General features: G+C 38.2%; 2 protein-coding genes, 1 pseudogene and 2 gene segments (V, D, J or C); all 5 read right to left on the minus strand.

Moving 5' to 3' along the window:
* Positions 1-550: 550 nt before the first annotated feature.
* On the minus strand, positions 551-22,752 carry LOC119502412 (annotated as a pseudogene).
* LOC119502405 lies at positions 4,952-5,737 on the minus strand. The segment is given in 2 exon segments: positions 4,952-5,457; positions 5,550-5,737. Coding segments are annotated over 2 exon segments (369 nt in total).
* LOC119502393 (immunoglobulin lambda-1 light chain-like) lies at positions 6,526-11,261 on the minus strand. 3 transcript variants are annotated; one of them, XM_037793354.1, is made up of 4 exons: positions 11,142-11,261; positions 10,730-11,049; positions 7,896-7,929; positions 6,526-7,060 (listed from the first exon to the last, which is right to left on the minus strand). In XM_037793354.1, exons 1-4 carry the CDS (start codon positions 11,179-11,181, stop codon positions 6,735-6,737), a joined length of 720 nt encoding a protein of 239 aa, XP_037649282.1. In that variant the 5' UTR covers positions 11,182-11,261; the 3' UTR covers positions 6,526-6,734. The 3 variants fall into 3 exon arrangements, with proteins under 3 accessions (XP_037649282.1, XP_037649281.1, XP_037649283.1); XM_037793353.1 differs by lacking the exons at positions 10,730-11,049; positions 11,142-11,261 and adding exons at positions 8,246-8,571; positions 8,657-8,795; XM_037793355.1 differs by lacking the exons at positions 10,730-11,049; positions 11,142-11,261 and adding exons at positions 8,246-8,559; positions 8,657-8,771.
* On the minus strand, positions 12,353-13,193 carry LOC119502400. The segment is given in 2 exon segments: positions 12,353-12,782; positions 12,875-13,193. Coding segments are annotated over 2 exon segments (378 nt in total).
* si:dkey-282h22.5 (uncharacterized protein LOC107988040 homolog) lies at positions 14,200-19,585 on the minus strand. The gene is made up of 4 exons (XM_037793348.1): positions 19,434-19,585; positions 17,488-17,585; positions 17,239-17,368; positions 14,200-15,695 (listed from the first exon to the last, which is right to left on the minus strand). The coding sequence occupies exons 1-4, from the start codon at positions 19,526-19,528 to the stop codon at positions 15,428-15,430; spliced, it is 591 nt and encodes a 196-aa protein (XP_037649276.1). The 5' UTR covers positions 19,529-19,585; the 3' UTR covers positions 14,200-15,427.
* Positions 22,753-22,989: the final 237 nt, after the last annotated feature.

Consider the following 22,989-nt stretch of genomic DNA (forward strand, 5'->3'; position numbering starts at 1 on the left):
CTGCACACACACATAAGAAGTAAACTGTCATTGATTGAGCAGATGTTAATAATGAAACTATCAGTGTGTTTCCAGTCAGAGACAGTTCCCTCTGATGTTACAGAGAGCTGACACTTGACCTCTTCATTTACATGCAGCTATAAATAAAGAGAGGAGGCCTGCAGGTGCATCCTGTGAAGGAAGAGAGGGAGGAGTAGAGAGGTGATGCTTCACTGACGGAGGATGAAAACTCAGTTTCAGTTGCTCATTTTATCTGATTTTTCTAACGTCTCAACTACTGCAAGCAACTAAAAATCATATTAATCTCTGTGCTGTACTTTTATTGCAAATAAACTTCTAATAATGTAGCTTTCTGAATTTAAATATACACATTCAACTAAGATTTAAAAAGAAATATGTCTGTTATCTTTGTGTCCTGGACTAACTGTAATTATTATGATGAACATTAGGAGAAGAATAAAATCTAGTGAAGTTAATGTAACATTATAAATGATGTTTTCATGAGTACAAATAAATACAAACACTTTTTTATTCAAAGGTTTTTTTGGTATTTTTATTGAATAATTCTTGGAAAAAGCATCATTTTGCAAAGCTGATACAACACCTCCACCTAACGGTCACAACATGTATTACAAGCATGCAGACATATCTTTTCTACCATGTGAAGCTTGTGATGAGCAAACAGCACAAACAGTAAAGAAGCAGATGTTAAATGGTCATTGTGCTCCTCTACTATTGTTCAGTGGGACAGTCTGACTTCTTGATGTTTTTCTCTGAAGTCTGGGAGCCCAAAGACACTTTACATGTGTAAACCTGATCCGTGTTCCAGTCTGACGTCTGGACGGCCAGATAGCTGCTGATTTGGAAAGTCTGGTCTGGTTGCTGAACAGCGGTGCTGGTAGAGATCCCACTGCTCACTGGACTCCCACCAGACAACCAGCTCACATCTGCAAAAGGCCCAGACTGACTGGACAGACAGACCAGAGAGGCTTTGTTGGACTGGAGCTCAGCACTGGACGGAGGGAAGACTGTCAGGACAGGAGGAGAGAAGCTGGAGCCTGAAAATACATGAAGCACTTTCATCAGATAACTAGGAATCACATCATTAATACAAAGCAGGACAGTAACACATTAGTTCATTAGTTGTGATGAAAATTTAACAAACATGCTGAAGAATTAAAACATTTTAAATCAGCAGAAACATTTAGAAATCATCACCTAAATATGAGCAGTGTTCCTCTTTAAAACATCAACAATCATCACTACCTTAGAAATGTTTTGATTAATTCAGTAGAATATTTAAGGTGGAAACTGTCATAAAGTCACTTTCTATGTCTTGAAAGTGGTATTTAAACTAAACGATTATTTAAAACATTGTTACAAATTCAGGAATATCAGTAGTAGTAGTTTTGTGGTATATAACACCAAAAAAACATTATTTAATTTCAAACAGCCACAATAATATTCAGGTAAAGTCAAAATTATCACTGAACTTTTAGAAGATTAGTAAATCAACATTACAAGTACAGTTTGGTATTGATATCACAATGTAAAATACTCTTGACTATTTAACATGGAGTTTTATAATGTTAAAATAAACTAAAAAAAACTTGTTGTCCAACTGGTAAAAATCCTCAGCCGTTTAAAAAACTTTTGAGTATTAGTCAAAAATATTTAAAATATTGTGATCAGTAGCAGATCTTTCCTTTGCCTTCAAACACACAGCCTGGTATCAAAGCAGATTTTAAAAAGTCAATCTATTATTCACCAAACAACATGTTGAATATTTTAAACAATTAGCAACAGATACATTGATTATTTTCTCTTAATATGTATCAGAAACATAAAATCCATCCTGTTTTATGATCAGTTAAAAAGTACTTACTTGTCACAGTCAGCTTGGTGCCTGGTCCGAATACCACAGTGATTCAGTTTGTATACATGGCCGTACAAAAACCTCCTGACTCTCACTAATGAGGGGAGTGGAACTGAAACATCCTGTTGAGACCAACTTTCACTGTCAACGTCTCATTCACTTCATCAGTCTGCTTTTATTACAAAACACTGCTGGACTTGAGGACTGATCCCGAATCTTCTGTTGCATATTTTTGTTTTTCATGATTTTGTTGTCCAAAAACTGAGAATATCATTCATGAAAATGCTCTCAGAATTGATAAAAGCTACAGTGAGTTTGTCACTAAGGTTTTTGTCACAGTGTGAATCACTGTGATACGCGCTCCTTAGCAGAGTCATCCCATGTCTGACAGTAATAGACAGCAGAGTCTCCTGCCTCTGTCTGCTTTATGATGAACTGATAATCTATGTTTGATGAGGATTTAGAGTTGAATCGGTCTGAAGAGAATCCTGATCCAAAGCTGGGTGAACTGTCACTATGATGAAATTGGATAACATACTGAGGAGTTTCACCAGGAACTTGTTTATACCAATGGACTCTATAGGTATCATCTCTCTGGATGTTGCAGTTGAGAACAGCCTGTTGTCCTGTAGAAACTGTGTGGACAGCAGGCGTCTGAGTCACCACTTTCACTGCATCAACATCTGTCAACACACAGAGAAAAAGACATGAGTGAAAGGTTCCTGAATGGAAATCTGGGCTGTAAAAGGAAAGAGAAGAAGATCTTACATGTTAGAGCAGTGATGAGAGTGCAGAGGGTCCCCAGCATGTTGTCAGTGTGTGGTGTAAACGTCCCTCACTGTCCAGCTGAGAGGTGAGCAGGGTTGGAGTGAGAGGAGAAGAGAGACTGAAGCTTATAAAGACACTGAGGAGAGGAGACGTGGAGGAGAGGAGATGTAGAGGAGGAGGAGGAGGAGGAGGAGTGTCAACACTTGACTCACTTTTCACTCATAAATCAACTACATCATGTATGTGGGTTTCACATCAGACACTTTTTCATAACTTCTGTTGTTAACAAACATGTCTCCATATTGCTTTTGGATGTATGCTGATGTTGTTTGAGTATTAAATCCAGTTGTGGTTTCACATTTCTTTGTTGTACTTTTCCATAAATGACTGACCACACTAAACTCCTTCGTGGGTTTAATGTTAAATGTGTCTCCTCAGGTTGTAAATAAATCCAGTACACAGGGTTGATTCTTGAGGAAGACGTGTCTTTTCTTACTCTGAGACCTCTAAATCTTGTTCTTTGTTCAAGAAGATAAAATGCTGATTTGGTTTGTGCCTTGATGCGGCTGTTGAAGCTCTAACTTGGGTTTTCGTCTTTATAGCTCTGAAATCAAGCTGAACAATAACTTTCCTTTTATCCTCCTTGTTGCCAAACAAAATGATTTCTGTCTTGTCTTTATGTAATTGAAGTACATTTAATTACATCCAGCTATTTACTTGCTCTAAGCATTGATAGAGTGAATCTAAGGGACCGTAGTCACTTGGTGAAAGAGCTGAGTAAATCAGAGTGAAACTTTTCAGTTTCTAAAAGTGTACTTTTAAGTGTCCTTTAAGTGTAAGAATAGTAAACACAACCAGTTTACATACACAAGTTGTATTTTGTACTGCAACTATACTATGAAGTGAACTATACTACAAGTGTACTTCTAGCTATACTGTTAGTTTACTAGCTATATACTTGTAGCCCACTTTTTAGTTTATGAAAGTACATTTTAAAGTATACTCTCAGTAAACTACTAGTTTAATAGTTTTTACTGCAAGTGTACTGACTTAACTTATAGTACTTAGCCAATGATTTATGTATTACATAAAGAGACTTGCTGCTTTTACTATTTGACTTGATGTTCTGTGATGAGATTAATGAAATAAATAAAATTAGTTTTTCTCACATACCTCCACAGTGAACAGAGAATGCAAAAACGTAGAAAATTCTTGATGAACTGAAGTAAATTCATATCAAAACATATGTTTAAAAACTCTCACACACTCAAATAGGCTAATCTATCAAAAAGTAAGCATAAGCCAAGTATACTTAAGAATAATTTTGTTAAGTATATCTAGGATAAGTACATAAAAAGTTAACAGAAAGCATACTCTTATTTTAAGTTTAAAAGAAGTTTACTAATAGCACACTTGAATATATTTATTTTTGATAAGGGTATATAATAAGCAGGGTGTAGAGTTTACTTTATATCATCATCTCATCACCCTTTCAAATGATTTGCTCTCATTGAAGTAGCATGCTCTATATTAATTGAGACTCCTGTGTTTCATTTTATGGAAACACATCATGAATCACTAAATCTATATGACATATTGCCAGATTAATGCAGCATTTGTTTGTGTTTTAGCTGCTCATAACTTTCTGTTGTTGTAACTTTGGGCTTCCAGATGACCTTTTGACCTGTTCATGAAGAGGGAACTACCAGATCACTATCTAATACCAAAAAGTGTTTGTGTGACAATCTTTACTACCTGTGCACCAATTCATTTATATCAATTAAGATTATCAGAGTTCAGAACAGCAAATGAGAATCTTCGGTAGACTTTCTATAACTATAAGAAGCATTCATATTTACTGTTTCACAGTTTAATAGATCATAACTTTTGTTTCAGTGGTTTACATTTACTAGTGAGCATATTATCTGTTTTAGTGATGAAGCATGTACACATGGCATACTGTATATAACTACCATAGGAACCATAAATCCCTCCTGATGTCTCACTCTCTCTTTCGTTCATTCTACCTGGTTTTCCATTTCACTAAACTGTCTTGTTGTTTCAGAACCAGCCACTCCCTCCTGCCCTCTGATCACCTCTTTCCTGCCAGTTTCCCCACCTGACCTGCTCCTCCCTCCCTCTCACTCACCTGCTTCTCATTCCCCTGATTACCACTGTAGGGTATAAACAGGCCCATTTAATCCTCTGTCTGATTGTCTTTTGCACTAAGCTTATATTTACACTTACTTGTCTGATGCTGCCTGCCTGATTTGGGTTTCTGTCTGTTCTGTGTTACTCAGTGTTTCACCAGGAAAGATGAAAGGATTTATGTGAGAATCCAAAAAAGAAGTTTGAGAATATATTTTAAATATATTAGTGGGGAAGTTACAGAAAGCACTGGCTGTTGGCTTGACTCCCACTCCAGATGTGTCAGAGACTCAAAAAGCAGAAGTAATAGTGAGGAGGTTTTTGTCACAGTGTAAATCACTGTGATACGTTCTCCTTAACAGAATCGTCCCATGTAGCACAGTAATAGACTGCTGAGTCTCCCTCCTCCACATTGTTGATGATCAAACGATAATCTGTTTCTGACTGATGAGTGGATGTGAACTTTGGAGAGGAGAAACCAGAGCCATATTTGGGCGCACTAAAGCTGTGATAATAATTCAGTATGAACTGAGGAACTCCTCCAGGAATCTGTTTATACCAGCGAGGTCCATCTATAGCAGAATGACAGTCCATGGTGGCTGTCTCTCCTTTGCTCACCGTCACAACAGGAGGCTCCTGTGTCACCACCGTCACACCACTCACACCTGGAAACAACAAGATGACACGGAGTCAAGAGAAACACACAGCCTGATGAATCCAACATGAGGTCAAAGCTGCAGTAAGTCAGCCTCCTTACATGTTAGAGCAGTGATGAGAGTGCAGAGGATCCCCAGCATGTTGTCAGTGTGTGATGAGAACGGCCTTGTAACCTGGAAAGTGAGCTCACTGCTGACAGATTAGAGGGTTTGGAGGATGAGGAGAGGAGGTGCTGGAGGAGCAATTTAATACAACACTGAAACTGAGAGGGACTGACAGGAGGAGGAGCTTTGCTTCAATCTGCATGGTTTCTCTGGAGGGAAATTTATCAATTACAGTCAGTGTAGTTGACAACTTTAATTTCCAAAATACGATGAAGTCATGATGTCAAAGACGCCTGCAGTTTATATGGATTTCTTACTTTTTTCGGTGTCTAATGAATGAGATTCATGAATGAATGTTTTCATATATTTTGCATCATTTTGCAGGTTTTTCGTACGTCAACAACAGACATCTGCTGCAGGATATAAACTTTGGCGCTGCACGCACATATAAGAAGTAAACAGTCATTGATTGAGCAGATGTTAATAATGAAACTATCATAGTGTTTCAAGTCAGAGACAGTTCCCTCTGATGTTACAGAGAGCTGACACTTGACCTCTTCATTTACATGCAGCTATAAATACGGAGAGGAGGCCTGCAGGTGCATCCTGGGAAGGAAGAGAGGGAGGAGTAGAGAGGTGATGCTTCACTGATGGAGGATGAAAACTCAGTTTCAGTTGCTCATTTTATCTGATTTTTCTAACATCTTAACTACTGCAAGCAACTAAAACCATTTAAATTAATATTAATCTCTGTGGTGCTTTTATTGCAAATTAACTCCTATTAACAACGTAGCCTTCTGAATTTAAATATACATATTCATCTGTGAATTAAAAATAAATATGTCTGTTATCTTTGTGTCCTGGACTAACTGTAATTATCAGTGAGATGAACATCAGGAGAAGAATAAAATCTAGTGAAGTTAATGTAACATTATAAATTATGTTTTCATGAGTACAAATAAATACAAACACTTTTTTGTTCACAGTTTTTTTTTTGTATTTTTATTGAATAATTCTTGAAAAAAGCATCATTTAGCAAAGCTGATACAACACCTCCACCTAACGGTCACAACATGTATTACAAGCATGCAGACACGTCTTTTCTACCATGTGAAGCTTGTGATGAGCAAACAGCACAAACAGTAAAGAAGCAGATGTTAAATGGTCATTGTGCTCCTCTACTATTGTTCAGTGGGACAGTCTGACTTCTTGATGTTTTTCTCTGAAGTCTGGGAGCCCAAAGACACTTTACATGTGTAAACCTGATCCGTGTTCCAGTCTGACGTCTGGACGGCCAGATAGCTGCTGATTTGGAAAGTCTGGTCTGGTTGCTGAACAGCGGTGCTGGTAGAGATCCCACTGCTCACTGGACTCCCACCAGACAACCAGCTCACATCTGCAAAAGGCCCAGACTGACTGGACAGACAGACCAGAGAGGCTTTGTTGGACTGGAGCTCAGCACTGGACGGAGGGAAGACTGTCAGGACAGGAGGAGAGAAGCTGGAGCCTGAAAATACATGAAGCACTTTCATCAGATAACTAGGAATCACATCATTAATACAAAGCAGGACAGTAACACATTAGTTCATTAGTTGTGTTGACAATTTAACAAACACGCTGAAGAATTAAAACATTTTAAATCAGCAAAAACATTTAGAAATCATCACCTAAATATGAGCAGTGTTCCTCTTTAAAACATCAAGAATCTATCAATCACTAACTTAGAAATATTTGTATTAATTCAGTAGAATATTTATGTTGGAAACTGTCATAAAGTCACTTTCTGTGTTATAAAAAAGTGGTATTTAAACTCTCATATGATTATTTAAAGCATTGTGATAAATTAAAGTATATCTGTAGTAATAGTTTAGTGGTGTCTATAACACAAAAAATCTAATTTCAAACAGCCACAATAATATTCAGGTAAAATCTGAATTATCCATAAACTTTAGAAGATTAGTAAACCAACATTACAAGTACAGTTTGGTATTGATATGACATGTAAAATACTCTTGACTATTTAACATGGAGTTTTATGATGTAAAAATAAATAATAAAAATCTTGTAAATGATGTCCAACTGTTAAAAATCCTCAGCCACTAAAACACTTTTGAGTATTTGTCAAAAATATTTAAAATATTTTGATCAGTAGCAGATCTTTCCTTTGCCTTCAAACACACAGCCTGGTATCAAAGCAGATGTTAAAAAGTCAATCTATTATTCACCAAACAACATGTTGAATATTTTAAACAATTAGCAACAGATACATTGATTATTTTCTCTTAATATGTATCAGAAAAATAAAATCCATCCTGTTTTATGATGAGTTAAAAAGTACTTACTTGTCACAGTCAGCTTGGTGCCTGGTCCGAATACCACAGTGATTCAGTTTGTATACATGGCCGTACAAAAACCTCCTGACTCTCACTAATGAGGGGAGTGGAACTGAAACATCCTGTTGAGACCAACTTTCACTGTCAACGTCTCATTCACTTCATCAGCCTGCTTTCATTACAAAACACTGCTGGACTTGTTTCAAACACTCTCGTCTCTTTAGACGACTTTGTTAAGTATCCGTCCTTGTTTTGATCAGATTTACTGATTTGATTCATTTTATTTTGCTCAAAATTTCATAGAAGCTGTGATGAGTTTCTCACTGAGGTTTTTGTCACAGTGTGAATCACTGTGATACAGCTGCAGAGGCAGAGCTATCCCATGTGTTACAGTAATAGACAGCAGAGTCTCCTGCCTCTGTCTGCTTTATGATGAATTGATAATCTATGTTTGATGAGGATTTAGAGTCGAATCGATTTGAAGAGAATCCTGATCCAAAGGTGGGTGAACTGTGACTATGGTAAAATCTGAGAACATACTGAGGAGCTTCACCAGGAACCTGTTTATACCAATTGACATAATGGCCCTCATCTCTCTGAACGTTGCAGTTGAGAACAGCCTGTTGTCCTGTAGAAACTGTGTGGACAGCAGGCGTCTGAGTCACCACTTTCACTGCATCAACATCTGTCAACACACAGAGAAAAATACATGAGTGAAAGGTTTCTGTGTGGAAATCTGGGCTGTAAAAGGAAAGAGAAGAAGATCTTACATGTTAGAGCAGTGATGAGAGTGCAGAGGATCCCCAGCATGTTGTCAGTGTGTGGTGTAAACGTCCCTCACTGTCCAGCTGAGAGGTGAGCAGGGTTGGAGTGAGAGGAGAAGAGAGACTGAAGCTTATAAAGACACTGAGGAGAGGAGACATGGAGGAGGAGGAGGAGGAGGAGGAGGAGTTCGACAGTCATTACTGTTTTCACTAGTTAATGAAAATCAGGTATGTGGTTTAAAACTGCAGTCGGTAACTTTGAGCAAATATGATAAAAAGTTATTTTTATAAAACTTTCACTATATCCTGACAGTAGTGCATGAGACAGATAATCTGGAAAAAAAACATGTGCCTCTGTGCTCTCCTAGTGCTCCTAATGACATTTTCTAGATTCCAAGGCATGGAAGGAAAACAACCAATCAGAGCTGAGCTGTCCCTAATGCCGTTTTCACACTAGAGTAGCGGTGAAGTGCAGCCTGCGGCGAGCTGCCATTCAATGTCTATGGAATGGTGTATCGGCCGCTCCCAAGCTGTATTTTAGTGACGTTTGTCAAGTGTTGTGTAGTGACGGAAGTCTAACATCAGAGCTAGTTATGTAGAATATAAAGTTAGAAAGACCACTTATGGTGTGCAGATAGAGGGGTCCAACAAACATAAGATTTTCTAGCGGGAGACCTGTGTTCAAGTGCGGTGTTTTGTTTTGTAAGTTACGTTAGTGACGTTACTTCAATTATGAAGGCATAATTGCCTGCGAGGCAAAACGTGACACTGACACGCTATCCTCTGGTGGACAGGTGGGTTTATTACACGCTTTGGCGTGATAAGTTGTCATGTTGTCATGTGTGACATGTTGACCTATGTGACCAAGAATTTCTTCCCGTCTGAAACACATGAATACGCCTCCCGGACGCAGAAAAATATAATAATTGCACTTCGCCACTGCCCGGTGTGAATTTGGCGTAATGCAGCTGTCAATCACTGCTCACGGAACTTGCAATCTTTAATCAAACGGTCAAACTAGGCAACGCTGATCAAATATGAATCAATATTCTGTTACTGTAATGCCTATTTCTCTCCTCAAATGTTTTCAGAAACATAGTGTACTGTTTAGCTGTAAAATGAGAGAATTTGTGACATGGCTAATGGGTCACAAACTTTCTCATTTTACAGCTAAACAGTACACTAAAGTATGATCTGAAAAATTTGAGGACAGAAATAGGGATTACAGTAACAGAATATTGATTCATATTTGATCAGCGCCGCCTAGTTTGACCGTTTCATCAGAGTTTGCACATTTGGCGAGCAGTGATTGAGAGCTGCTTAGCTCGGCTCTGATTGGTTGTTTTCCCTTCGGTTGGTGAAATCTTGCAAATGACATTAGGAGCACCGGAGGACACAGAAGAACATGATTTTTTCACAGATTATCTGTCTCATGAAATACTGCCAGGATATAGTAACAGTTTTATAAAAATATTTTTTTTATTATTATATTTGCTCAAAGTTACTGATTGCAGCTTTAAATTTATATCCTCATGTCTTTTTTGTACCAATAATCTGATGTCTCATAATTTCTTTTGCTCATGACCAAAAATCTTCATATTATCTTTGGAAGTCTTCAGATGTCCCTTGCATACATGGACTAAAGATATCCGACATGTTTTCTATTTAAAACGAATCATTCAAAAGAATGAGTGCTTCGAGATTTCAAAAAAAAATTATATATACACGATAAAAAGTGTTTAATGATGAGCAGGGCATAGTATGTTATTTATCAATAGTATCAGATATTATTTATGAATTTTAATAAATTTATCTTAGTATGTAAAACAATGTTGAGTAACGTAACACATTTGCTGCAACTGAAATTACAACCTTCACAATATATAAATAAATCACATTTGGAGAGTTTGAAAAAAAAAAAAACTGTAAGATATGAATTAAGATATTTACATGCACATGTGGAGATGTCAGAGGAATCATTTGTTATGATAGTTTTTCTCACAGTTGAATGCATCAGACTCTCAAAAAGCAAAAGTATTAGTGAGAAGGTTTTTGTCACAGTGTAAATCACTGTGATACGTACTCCTTAGCAGAGTCGTCCCATGTTTCACAGTGATAGACTGCTGAGTCTCCCTCCTCCACATTGCTGATGGTCAAACGATACTTTGTGCCTGACAGATGACTAGAAGTGAATCTGGGAGAGGAGAAACCAGAGCCATATCTTGGGGAAGAGTAGCTGTAATGATTCCTCAGCACAAACTGAAAAGCTCCTCCGGGTGTCTGTTTATACCAGCGAGACCCATCATCTGTGGACACGTCACAGTCCATGTTGGCTGTCTCTCCTTTCCTCACCGTCACAACAGGAGGCTTCTGTGTCACCGCCGTCACACCACTCACACCTGGAAACAACAAGATGACACGGAGTCAAGAGAAACACTCAGACTGATGAATCCAACATGAGGTCAAAGCTGCAGTAAGTCAGCCTCCTTACATGTTAGAGCAGTGATGAGAGTGCAGAGGGTCCCCAGCATGTTGTCAGTGTGTGGTGTAAACGTCCCTCACTGTCCAGCTGAGAGGTGAGCAGGATTGGAGTGAGAGGAGAAGAGAGACTGAAGCTTATAAAGACACTGAGGAGAGGAGACGAGGAGGAGGAGGAGGGGTTTCAACACTCTTTACTGTCATTAAGAACAGGAGTAATGAGCTCAGAGTTTTCCTATTTATAGCTCTGGAATCAAGCTAAGCAATAACTTTCATTCTTTCCTCCTTGTTGTCAAATACAGTAATTTCTGTCTTGTCTATATTTAATTGAATAAAATCTAATTGCATCCAGCTATTTACTTGCTCTAAGCATTGATAGAGTGAGTCTAAGGGACTGTAGTCACTTGGTTAAAGAGCTCAGTAAATCAGAGTGTCGTCTGCGTAGCTGTGAAACATTATCATCATGTATGATTTGACCTACAGGGAGAACGTATAGGTTAAATAATAGCAGCCATAAAAATGATTTATTCTGAAAGAATAGTCCGTTGGCTCTTCTTCAATGATGAATTTACTGGTAATGTTACTTCGATGTCAACGGCCAACTGAAATACATGGATGTGCATTTACTCTCAAAAAGAAATGCTTGAAACTGAATGGGGGGTGTCTGTAAACAAGCAAAATAAAATGCATAAAATAACACAGTCAGCAATTGCATATTGATATCCTCTGTGCCCCACATGCTCCATATTAATAATGACTCCTGTTATTAATTTATTGGAAACACATCATTAATCTGTGGATCTACATGATCTGTTAGCAGCTCAATCATGTTTTATCTTCACTTTGACCAACTTTTTTGTTCTTGCATCTTTCGTCTGCCAGATGAACTTTGGGCCTATTGAGGAAGTGGAAATAATGCAGTTGGTTTACTGTTTACTGCAAGTGTGAGTATAATAATCATCACTACATGTGCACCAGAGGATTTCCCTCCAGAAGGATAATTTTTATTTAGATCAGCGAACGAGAAGCAGTTGCAAACTTTCTATAACTTGAAACTTGTGTGATGAGTAGCCAGAGACATTAATAGTTACTGTAAACAATGACTTTACGTGTATGAATATTGCTCATGTCTAACAGACAATTAAGATAGTTCATAGGATTTATGTGAGATCCAATAAAAGGGTTGAGAAGTTTGAAAATATTATTAAGTAGGGAATTTATAGAAAGCATTGACTGATGGCTTCACTCCCAGTCCAGATGTGTCAGAGACTCAAAAAGCAGAAGTAATAGTGAGGAGGTTTTTGTCACAGTGTAAATCACTGTGATACGTACTCGCTAACAGAGATGTCCCATGTTTTGCAGTAATAGACTGCTGAGTCTCCCTCCTCCACATTGTTGATTATCAAACGATAATCTGATGTTGACTGATGAGTGGATGTGAACTTTGGAGAGGAGAAACCAGAGCCATATCTCACAGAGCTCCAATCGTGACGAAACCTCAATACAAACTGAGGAACTCCTCCAGGAGTCTGTTTATACCACCAAGCTCTTTCGTTAGTAACTGTCCCCAGGTTACAGTCCATGGTGGCTGTCTCTCCTTTCCTCACCGTCACAACAGGAGGCTTCTGTGTCACCACCGTCACACCACTCACACCTGGAAACAACAAGATGACACGGAGTCAAGAGAAACACACAGACTGATGAATCCAACATGAGGTCAAAGCTGCAGTAAGTCAGCCTCCTTACATGTTAGAGCAGTGATGAGAGTGCAGAGGGTCCCCAGCATGTTGTCAGTGTGTGCTGAGAACGGCCTTGTAACCTGGAAAGTGAGCTCACTGCTGACAGATTAGAGGGTTTGGAGGATGAGGAGAGGAGGTGCTGGAGGAGCAATTTAATACAACACTGAAACTGAGAGGGACTGACAGGAGGAGGAGCTTTGCTTCAATCTGCATGGTTTCTCTGAAGGGAAATTTATCCATTACAGTCAGCGTAGTTGAAAACTTTAATCACAGTCATGGTGTCAAAGAGGCCTGCAGTTTATATGGATTTCTTACTCTTTAATGTGTCTAATGAATGGGTTTCATGTATGAATGTTTTCATATATTTTGCATCATTTTGCAGGTTTTTCGTACGTCAACAACAGACATCTGCTGCAGGATATAAACTTTGGCTCTGCACACACACATAAGAAGTAAACAGTCATTGATTGAGCAGATGTTAATAATGAAACTATCAGTTTGTTTCCAGTCAGAAAAAGTTCCCTCTGATGTTACCGAGAGATGACACTTGACCTCTTCATTTACATAAAGCTATAAATAAGGAGAGGAGGCCTGCAGGTGCATCCTGGGAAGGAAGAGAGGGAGGAGTAGAGAGGTGATGCTTCACTGACGGAGGATGAAAACTCAGTTTCAGTTGCTCATTTTAACTGATTTTCGAGTCTATCCAGATTATTATATAATGAAGTTTAATAACAAACATGTCACATGCATTGTCATGCATTTGTTACTTTGTCACTTTATTGTTAAGCTCCGGGGTAAAACCAGTAGCTTTCATTATCAACCCATCATGATGGTTGGTTACCTCCTATCAACTCTTAGTGAATGTTGTATTGAGTGAATGTTACAGATGTCCCAAATAAAAGAAAATTGGAAATGTGTTGAAAAGTGTTGATACAATATTTTCAAAACTGCTTATTATTCTTTTCTTCTAGTCGTGTCAGAGACGAACAAGGAAACGATGAACAGGTCAACTGTTATAGCCCTCCGACATCCAACATAATGTCAGAAACAGTCTTTCCTTCCATCTTGTTTATGCTACAGTCCATTTTGAAGTTTTACTATAATAGATATTGTTACGACGTGTCTCGGGGGGCCAGAACAAAACAGGAGATACATTATTGACCAAATTGAACCCAATTTAAGATTTAACTTAAGTAATTAAAGTATAGGTGTGGAATTCAGTAAAGTCTGCAGTGTGTGGATTGCATCAGGGTGCGACTCTTGAAAAAGGTGCATAAAAGCAAAACAAGAAACAAAAGAAACAACCAAATAAGAGAGAGTCGAAGCTGCAGCAGAGAGAGAAGGCTGCCAGCTGCAACCAGACTTTAATGACACCCTCAGGTGTTCCTAGTTGCTCTAACGATCACCTGCACAGAAAGCACTGACAGGTGAATCACCCCGCAAATTAACTGACACCGCAGGAGTCATCACAATACAGACAGGATACAGACTGGAAAACAGATATTAGGCATTTATCTCTGTCAATTGGGATACATCCGTTAGTACACTGCGTGTAGTGCGTGAATTTCGACAGGGTAGTGTTGTCTCAAATCCAACACGGCTGTTGTGCACTTCCCGGAAATGACGTTCGTACGGATGTTGGCTAGAGAACGTAGACTAAAAGCCCTGACACACACAGTTTGGGGTCATCGGTGAGCGGCCGACGGCCTATTTTTTGCGGTGTGTCCTGCACTGTCGGCTCTAGTCCGCCTGTGTTTTTCGGCCGATTCAGCATGTTGAATCCGCCTGTTGGTGAGAGAAATCACTCTGGTTGGCGGTTCAGCTTAAACGAATGAGTGCCCGAGAAGATAAATGGATGAGAGGAAAGCAAGCCAACGAGTAAAGTCAAGAGGAAAAGCACAGATAGCTCTTCTCATTTTTCATCTCATCTGATCGTTCCAATACACAGATATTTTCACAATGACAAGGCCATCTGGAATGAAGCTAAGCGTTGAGTGAGAGTGGTGTGAAAATGGTCGTCAAACGCCGCATTGTTTCATGCACCTATGTATTGTGTGTGTGTGTGTGTGTGTGTGTGTGTGTGTGTGTGTGTGTGAATGAGTAGCACAATGCAAAGCCTGTTATCATACTATTGTTGAAAAATGCTCAATACGTGTATCTCATTTACAGCGTATCAAATGTTGATTGATATAAGTTGGAAATGAATCTATTTTTAATCATCATTTGGGTAAAAAACTCGAATACAAACAATGATCATACAATGGTAATTAATGTGCATTATATTACAGCACTAGGCTACTTTTTCAGCCATCATGTTACTTTATGTCCAGCTATTAATACACACAGAGCAGCAGGATGACAGTTGAGATAATTTGATTAATGCTGCCACCTTGTGGTTAAAAGTGACTGTACAGAAAGGCAAAGATAAAATACATTTTTTTCACCATGCAAGTCTTATTTATGTGACCTATATTATCACACTCAACAATAGAATTATACAAGCTAATCATCTTCTATAAACATATTAACCCTTGTTTGATGCCTCATCATTGATATAGGTCTAAGGTCTCTGTGGTCCTCTCCTCCTCGCTCTGATCTTGATGGTCCTTCTGTCAGGAGCCCTCATCTGCGCTCGCAGTGGAGACCTCAGTCCAACGCTGGGGGGAACCCTCTGAACGGGCCGCTGGGGCAGAGCGAACTTGCCCTCCTTGAGGTCGTCCACAAAACCCTCCACGCTGTCAAACTTTAAGCTGAGTCTACCCAGCTCGTCCTTTAGGCTGTTAAACTGCCTGTAGAGGTCTCCCAGGGCATCTGACAGAGGCTGGATCCTGGACACATGCATGCAGACACATTTGGGTAAGTACAAATGAGTAAATTATTCCAGAATATGAACGACCAGTCGAAGTGCTTTGGCCGTCAGTGTAGTGTTCAATAAGGCACTCGATTCGACTGTTATCAGGCCATTAAATAGCCGTTATTAGTCGCTATAAGTACCATAGATGTGGATCATTAGGGGCCTACTATGTTGTAAAAGTGAAACATTCTAACACGTTGCAAAACTGAATGAAACATCCCGTTTTGAACACAAACAGAAAGGCTTCTTTTAAATTTATGCAATAAAACTACAACTTCTTTAGGTTTAGGCAACAAAACTATAACTTCTTTAGGTTTAGGCAACAAAACTACAACGTCTTTAGGTTTAGGCAAAAAAAACTAAAACTTTTTAGGTTAAGGAAACAAAACTACAACTTCTTTAGGTTTAGGCAAAAAAAAACTACAGCTTTTTAGGTTTACGCAACAAAACTACAACTTCTTTAGGTTTAGGCAACAAACTACAACTTCTTTAGGTTTAGGCAACAAACTACAACGTCTTTAGGTTTAGGAAACAAAACTACAACTTCTTTAGGTTTAGGCAAAAAAACTACAGCTTTTTAGGTTTACGCAACAAAACTACAACTTATTTAGGTTTGGGCAACAAAACTACAACTTCTTTAGGTTTAGGCAACAAACTACAACGTCTTTAGGTTTAGGAAACAAAACTACAACTTTTTTAGGTTAAAGCAAAAGAAACTACAACTTCTTTAGGTTAAGGCAAAAAAAACTACAACTTCTTTAGGTTAAGGCAAAAAAACTACAACTTCTTTAGGTTTAGGGAAAAAGATTGGGGCTTATAGCGACTGGTGACGCCTATTTAATAGCCTGACAACAGTCTAATCGGCTGCAGCTCACACAAATTGGAACATTGTTTATTGGTAAAACATAACCAAGAGGAGAAATTGGCAACACGGACATGAACATGAAAGTCTCGGCATGCTGTTAAGCAGGAACAGTCCCCTCATCTGCAGGAAACATCAGGATAACAGAATGAACGGAAGTCCCTTATAAAAAAGATGAAAGTAGAAATAGCAGATTTTTGGCACAATTATAAGAAAGGACACCTGCAGTGAGTCTGCAGTGCCCCTAAAATGATGACTCAGGAATGTTCACATATTAGTATCATGAGCTTAATCTCTAAAGGAAAGGGTCAATGACTTGGAGTAACATCTGCCAGAATTCATCATAACACAAGGCTGAAACATTTCCCGCTCTCTGTTGGCACAGTCTGCGTATAGTGAGGTCATTTACAAAGCAGAGTGTGGACCAGAGCAAATGGATCAGATTACTGGCTCTGAGAGGTCAGTGGTCGTGCGCAGAGCAACGGAAGTTACATAATTCCTAATTTTGTACGACCGCAAGGAACAATAAAGTGCTCACTGACGTCACTGGCTGTTGTTGCTCTCGCTCTTACTCAACTTTCTGTTTTTCTCTTCTTGTTCTTGCCTCTGCGTCTACCATCACTGAGATTTACAGTCAGAACCCAGCGTGACCCACCTGCTGTATTCAGGTAGGACAGAAGCGTGGTCATGGATCAGCAGGTCTTTCACTTGGGTCAGAATGGCATATTTCCAGTTGTCCAGTACCTGGGTCATGTTGGAGCAAGTCTTGCCGTTGGTGTGTTCTGCTGAAGACAGTGGGAGTACGTATTTACCCTGAACTGTCCGAACAAAATCTCGATTCGAGTGCTTTTAAACATGAAACCTTTTTTTTTTTGCAAATCAGTTACTTATTTATTTCCCTGACCTTTGGCGTCCCAACGGGAGGTTTCCTGCTTCCATTTCTGAGCTCCGCATGTTAAGATCATGCAGAGCAGGACCAGAATCCCCTTCATCATCATCTTCCTTGACAAAAACAGATATATAAGATGGGTGCTGCTGAGAAAAAGAAAAGTGTACCGGAAAGCAGTGATGTAATCACTGCTTTCCGGTACACTTTCCAAGTTGTACTGGTGTAAATGTATTTGGTTCCATTACATTGTAATGGAACCAAATACATTTACACCAGCACAACTTTGATATACTTTTACTTATAGAGTTTTTACATTTTATTCTGCTTTATACATACATTTCAGAGGGACATGTTTGACACTTATAGTTACTTGCCACTTTTTACATAAAAAACATGATTATATGATATGATACAGTACTATCAGTGGTGGAATTACGCTAATTTCTACTTCTATTACATTATATTTCAGAGAAATATTATAGTTTTTACTCCACTACATTTATTTTAAAATTTGAGTTACTAGTTACTTTGCAAATTTAGATTATTGATACAAAATATAGGTAAACTAATAAGGTTATAATATATTATTATAGGTTAAGCCACCCAGCAGTATATATAGTAATTAAAATGAACTCCACCTTTACCTGCTGCAAGATTTAAGTGATGAACACATGAATGCATTGATAATTATATTTCAATAATATAATATACATGATTCTGAAATTCTGCATGATGAATACTTTTACTTTTGGTACTTTAATTAGATTTTGAGGCTAATACTTTTGTACTTTTTCTTAAGCAAGATTTCTAATGCATAAATTTTTACTTGTTCTTGAGTATTTTTACACTGTAGTATTAAACCTTTTACTCAAGTAAAAGATCTGAATACTTCTTCCACCCCAGAGTACTATGCTACTAACCTACCCAGTAGTATACCAAGTACAAAGTATACCAACTTTTGCTCCACAGTGAAAAACTTCAACATTGAAATGTTTTTACATGATAAAAACAGAATAGTATAATATTCGACTATAATATTACACTTTGAAATGAACCATTCTTCATAAGGGGTACTTTCACTTTTGATACTTTCAGTACATTTTGCTGATAATACTTCTGTACTTTTACTTAAACAACATTTTAAATGTAGGACTTTTACTAATAATGGAATATTTTTAATACTTAAAAAATAATGGAGTTTTTTTTTTGTAGAGCATTTCTATTTTTGCTTTTGTTACTTTAAATACATTTTGCTGATAATACTCATGTATTTTTACTTAAGTGCCAAATTTTACTTGTGTTGGAGTATTTTTAGTCTGTGATATTTGTGCTTTTACTTTTGATACTTTCAGTACATTTTGCTGATAATACTTCTGTACTTTTACTTAAACAATATTTTTAATTCAGGACTTTTACTAATAATGGAACATTTTTAATACTTAAAAAATAATAATATATTTTTTTATTTTTTTAGAGTATTTCTACTTTTACTTTTGTTACTTTAATTACATTTTGCAGATAATACTTATGTACTTTTACTGAAGTGCCATTTTTACTAATAATGGAGTATTTTATATACTTAAAAAATAATGGAGTATTTCTACTTTTACTTTTGTTACCTTAAGATCATTTTGCTGATAATACATATGTTCTACTTTCTGCTCTTTTCTACTTAAATAAAGGATCTGAGTACTTCTTCCACTGCAGGAAAGTGATGCCAGGAAAACTTGAAAACTTCATCAAGCACACATGCTAAACACACTTTTACTTGAAGAAAACATCTTACACCTGATGACAAAGTTAGAATTCCACTTAATGTATTCAACTTAATATACATATTTTGTATTTAAGACAATAGGAAACAAAGGTTTTGTCCCTCAGATGATTGCATATAGATTGAGGAAATGTATTCTATTCGATTCTATCTTCACTTATTTACTTATATTTGGGATGTACTGTACCTGTCTGTGTAGTAGTGGCCGGGGTCTTTCCGGGTCACAGCAGCAGAACCCACTCTGTGGTACGATCCTTCAACAGTGACACACTGAGAACTCATGACCTCTCTTATAACGCCTCCCTCATCTTTCCCCCACCTGCTCCCACCCACTTCAGTGATGCAGTGAAGACACACTGTTCCTTTAGCACACACACACACACACACACACAGTTGCTGCTGCTGCTGCACACATAACATGCCATAAAGCTCCCCAAACACATGCACACACATGCTTTCCATTTCAGTCTCCAAACGTGTCTTGCAGACTTGTGCATGTGCTACATTGATAAACAGATCCTGAGTGGGAGGTCCTGATAATCCCCTATCTGTGCTCCATTTTATCCCGTACATGTCTTTTGGCTGCCGTGAGTGGTGTAGGGCAACTGCGCTCTCTGTGGGCTCTAATCCAGAAGAGGTGTTTGATGTAGCAGCGCGGCTCCAGCGTAGCATTCTTACTGCCTACTGTAATACAATCTGCTCCACATCTGGGCTACGACAGGCCCAGCCAGCAACGGTCCCTTTAACTGTCAGGGATGATCAAAACCAGGATGCACACACACAGACTTGATGAAGCTGAAAATAAGGGAATGAAAACACAGGGTTTAGTGTTAATCAGTTTAATAAGATGTTGTAAATATATATAGACCCTGAGAGATTCCCTCACCACCAAACTGCCAACATCCCTAACTCAAATAAACAGATGTGTGATTTATCATCAGTCCACTCAGTTTGACAATAATCCAACCCCCGATGTGTCTAGATAATTTATGTGGAAATAATCTGACTGCTGACGGAGGACAGATCTATAATCTGGACAGTTTTGGGCACGCAAAATGCAGCTGGACTCAAAAGAAGCTGTAAAAGATCCATCATCAGGGCACATTTTCCTTCTTTTTTAAATACCGGGCAAAAGGAGTGGTTTTCCTTGACAGCTCTGAAATTAAATACCTTTTGACGCAAGAAAATTCCAGCTCTGATCCACTCCAGATCAGAGCTCCTTATTCCATTTGAAAGCCTGTTAATGCCGCTGCATCCTGTGCTGATGTCCACAGACAGTACTGATATATGATGCGAGTTTGAGTCCAAGGACTCTGACTGGGCGATAATCTCTGCCATCTGCACCAGCTTTAAACCCACAGAGACAACACACTGCACTGCATGCTGTAAGTAGGATGAATATCATCTGTACCATACATCTTCTGTGCTGACAATATTACAGAATGAGTTGGAGTCAATTCAAAGAGTGGGAACTAAAAAATGTATAAAAGATTTATAAACAAGGAAACAGCAGGATTTGGGAGATTTGTTAAAGAAATCTTACACTGATCAGTTCATCTATTCTGTCAGCAACCAGTCACAGATGTTTATAGATACATATATATAATAGGGATGGGAATCACCAGAGGCCCTATGGTACAATATTATCACAATACTAAGGTCATGATACAACATTTTAAACATTTTGCGATATGCTGAGTATTGCGGTAAGATATATTGCGATTTGTTACCTTTTTTAAACTGCAAATTATGCAGTTTGTCAACATCAGTTTCATCTAATAAGATGCAGTTTTCATTCACATCTTGAGGTCAGAGGTCAAGGGAGGGTCAGTTTAGCGTAACTTTAGAGCGTTGTATGTGTGATTCCTTAGGTTTTCTAGTTTCATATGATACCAGGATCGTCACTAGTTTTAAGACTGCTGGTTAATAGTTTATATAATAAAAGATTGATACTTGATGTCCATGTATCAATACAATATTGCAATACTATGCTGTATCAATTTTTTTCCCCCACCCCTACTTTATATACAGTATATACAGTATATATATATATCTATATATATAGATTTATATAAGCAAAGAGATGAAACTGCAGTATTTTTTGACAATAGCCGCTGCTGCCATTTTGGACTGAAAATGCTTATTATATTTATAATATTTTATTGTTCAACACAGGCCATTTCGGAAGAATATGACAATAGAATAGAAATTATTTAGTTTCACTTTTGTACGGCACTTTTTACTGGCGTCCGGTAGTCGCTTTCAGTCCAAAATGGCGGAAGCCTAGCTTGCAATAGAACGAACAATTGACTTTCACTTCTTGGCATTATAAGTTCTTTGAGGCACACATATCAAAACTGGCGGGAAAACACAAGGCAGGAAGTGAAGAGATCAGAGGAGAGGTGAGTAACAAAATAAAACAGGAAAACATTAAACATGAGTGATATGAAACAACAAAACATAACCTAAGGGCAGGGCAGATTACGACAATTTGACTATGAAATGTAGTTCTAACTAACTAGAAGCATAAAGTAGCATTAAATGGAAATATATAAAAGTAAAATTACCTCACGTAGATAAACATAGTTGCTGTTGTCCACCTGTAGAGCAGTGAATACAAGTGTATTTGCACCTACATACACCACCACACATTAATCTGCAGTGTCAAGAAGGCAAAGCTACTTGTGTGAAAACTAAAGAAAGGTATCTGGAAGCTCAGTTTGTTTTTTGTTAATACACATTAAATCAGATGGAATCAGATTTACAGAAGCGCTAACGTCCAGTCTTATAAACCTTACAGCGACATCTGGACTCCACCACCAGTCAGCCACGAGCTCCATCTGCAGCAGCAGAGTGACTTCCTTCCAGCTCCGTCCAGCTCAGCCAGAGGAAAGAATGACAGTAGCTGACCCGCAGAGCCAGAGAGTGAGATAACCAGGCCTCTCTCTTTCTGGTTTTTAACTTACTGCTCTCTCACATGCTGCTTGTTGTTGGCTTCATAGTGACTTCTTTATCAGAGGACAGTTAAACTGAAATATATCAGCTGATATATCCAAACAGAAGGTGCACCATGAGGAGTCACATGACTCTCAGTGTTTATAAAAGGAGGCAGAGGACTAAGAAGGTGCTGTAGTCAGTTGTTATCTCACTTCATTTGACTTTTAACAATCATCCTTTAAAGCCATGTAATCCTTTAGAGTCAGTTTCACACTTTAAAACAGCTGCTACAACCCTGATCTGCTTTTGTTCAATCTTCTAGCTGACTGGACCAAAAGATACGTATATAATTCATTGATTTTGACATGTTTGAATCTGTTGATGTGACTTAGAAATTGCAACACATACATAAATAATACAATTTTTTGGAGCTGAAGTTGTTTTTTTCCTCTCATGTTGCTGGCTTGCAGTTTCCTCTGCTCCACTGAACGCGATAGAGATTCACATCAAAAATATGACATGATATGATCACATTTGTTGTCTGTGGGTCATCTACTGTGATGACCCCTGGTGTCATCTGGGGGTATCCCCGTTATTAACCTGTCTTTCCTTGCCCTGCAGCTGGTTGATTGGAGTAATCTGGAACATCTGGGCGCTGGTGTTTGACGGGGATGATGTATTTTTGAAAGCCAACCAGGAAGTCAGCATCGCCCTGATTTCCTCGACAAAAAGCCAATGGGATTTCCAACACATTCTCATCTCACGCTTTGTCAGAACCCCCAGAAACACTTTTCGGTCGCAGTAAA

This window comes from Sebastes umbrosus, chromosome 14, assembly GCF_015220745.1.
Source record: "Sebastes umbrosus isolate fSebUmb1 chromosome 14, fSebUmb1.pri, whole genome shotgun sequence".
NCBI lineage: Eukaryota > Metazoa > Chordata > Actinopteri > Perciformes > Sebastidae > Sebastes > Sebastes umbrosus.

What these genes read in the sequence shown, in the direction of transcription:
- LOC119502393 (XM_037793353.1), bottom strand. Translation starts at nt 8,696, where the DNA reads ATGCTGGGGATCCTCTGCACTCTCATCACTGCTCTAACAT. An exon ending in TCTCATCACTGCTCTAACAT is followed by an intron (nt 8,572 to 8,656) that starts GTAAGATCTTCT and finishes GTGTGTTGACAG; the next exon opens with ATGTTGATGCAGTGAAAGTG. An exon ending in CACCAAGCTGACTGTGACAA is followed by an intron (nt 7,061 to 7,895) that starts GTAAGTACTTTT and finishes ATGTATTTTCAG; the next exon opens with GCTCCAGCTTCTCTCCTCCT.
- si:dkey-282h22.5 (XM_037793348.1), bottom strand. Translation starts at nt 19,528, where the DNA reads ATGAGTTCTCAGTGTGTCACTGTTGAAGGATCGTACCACAGAGTGGGT. An exon ending in CTCCCGTTGGGACGCCAAAG is followed by an intron (nt 17,369 to 17,487) that starts GTCAGGGAAATA and finishes CACTGTCTTCAG; the next exon opens with CAGAACACACCAACGGCAAG. An exon ending in GTCCTACCTGAATACAGCAG is followed by an intron (nt 15,696 to 17,238) that starts GTGGGTCACGCT and finishes GCATGTGTCCAG; the next exon opens with GATCCAGCCTCTGTCAGATG.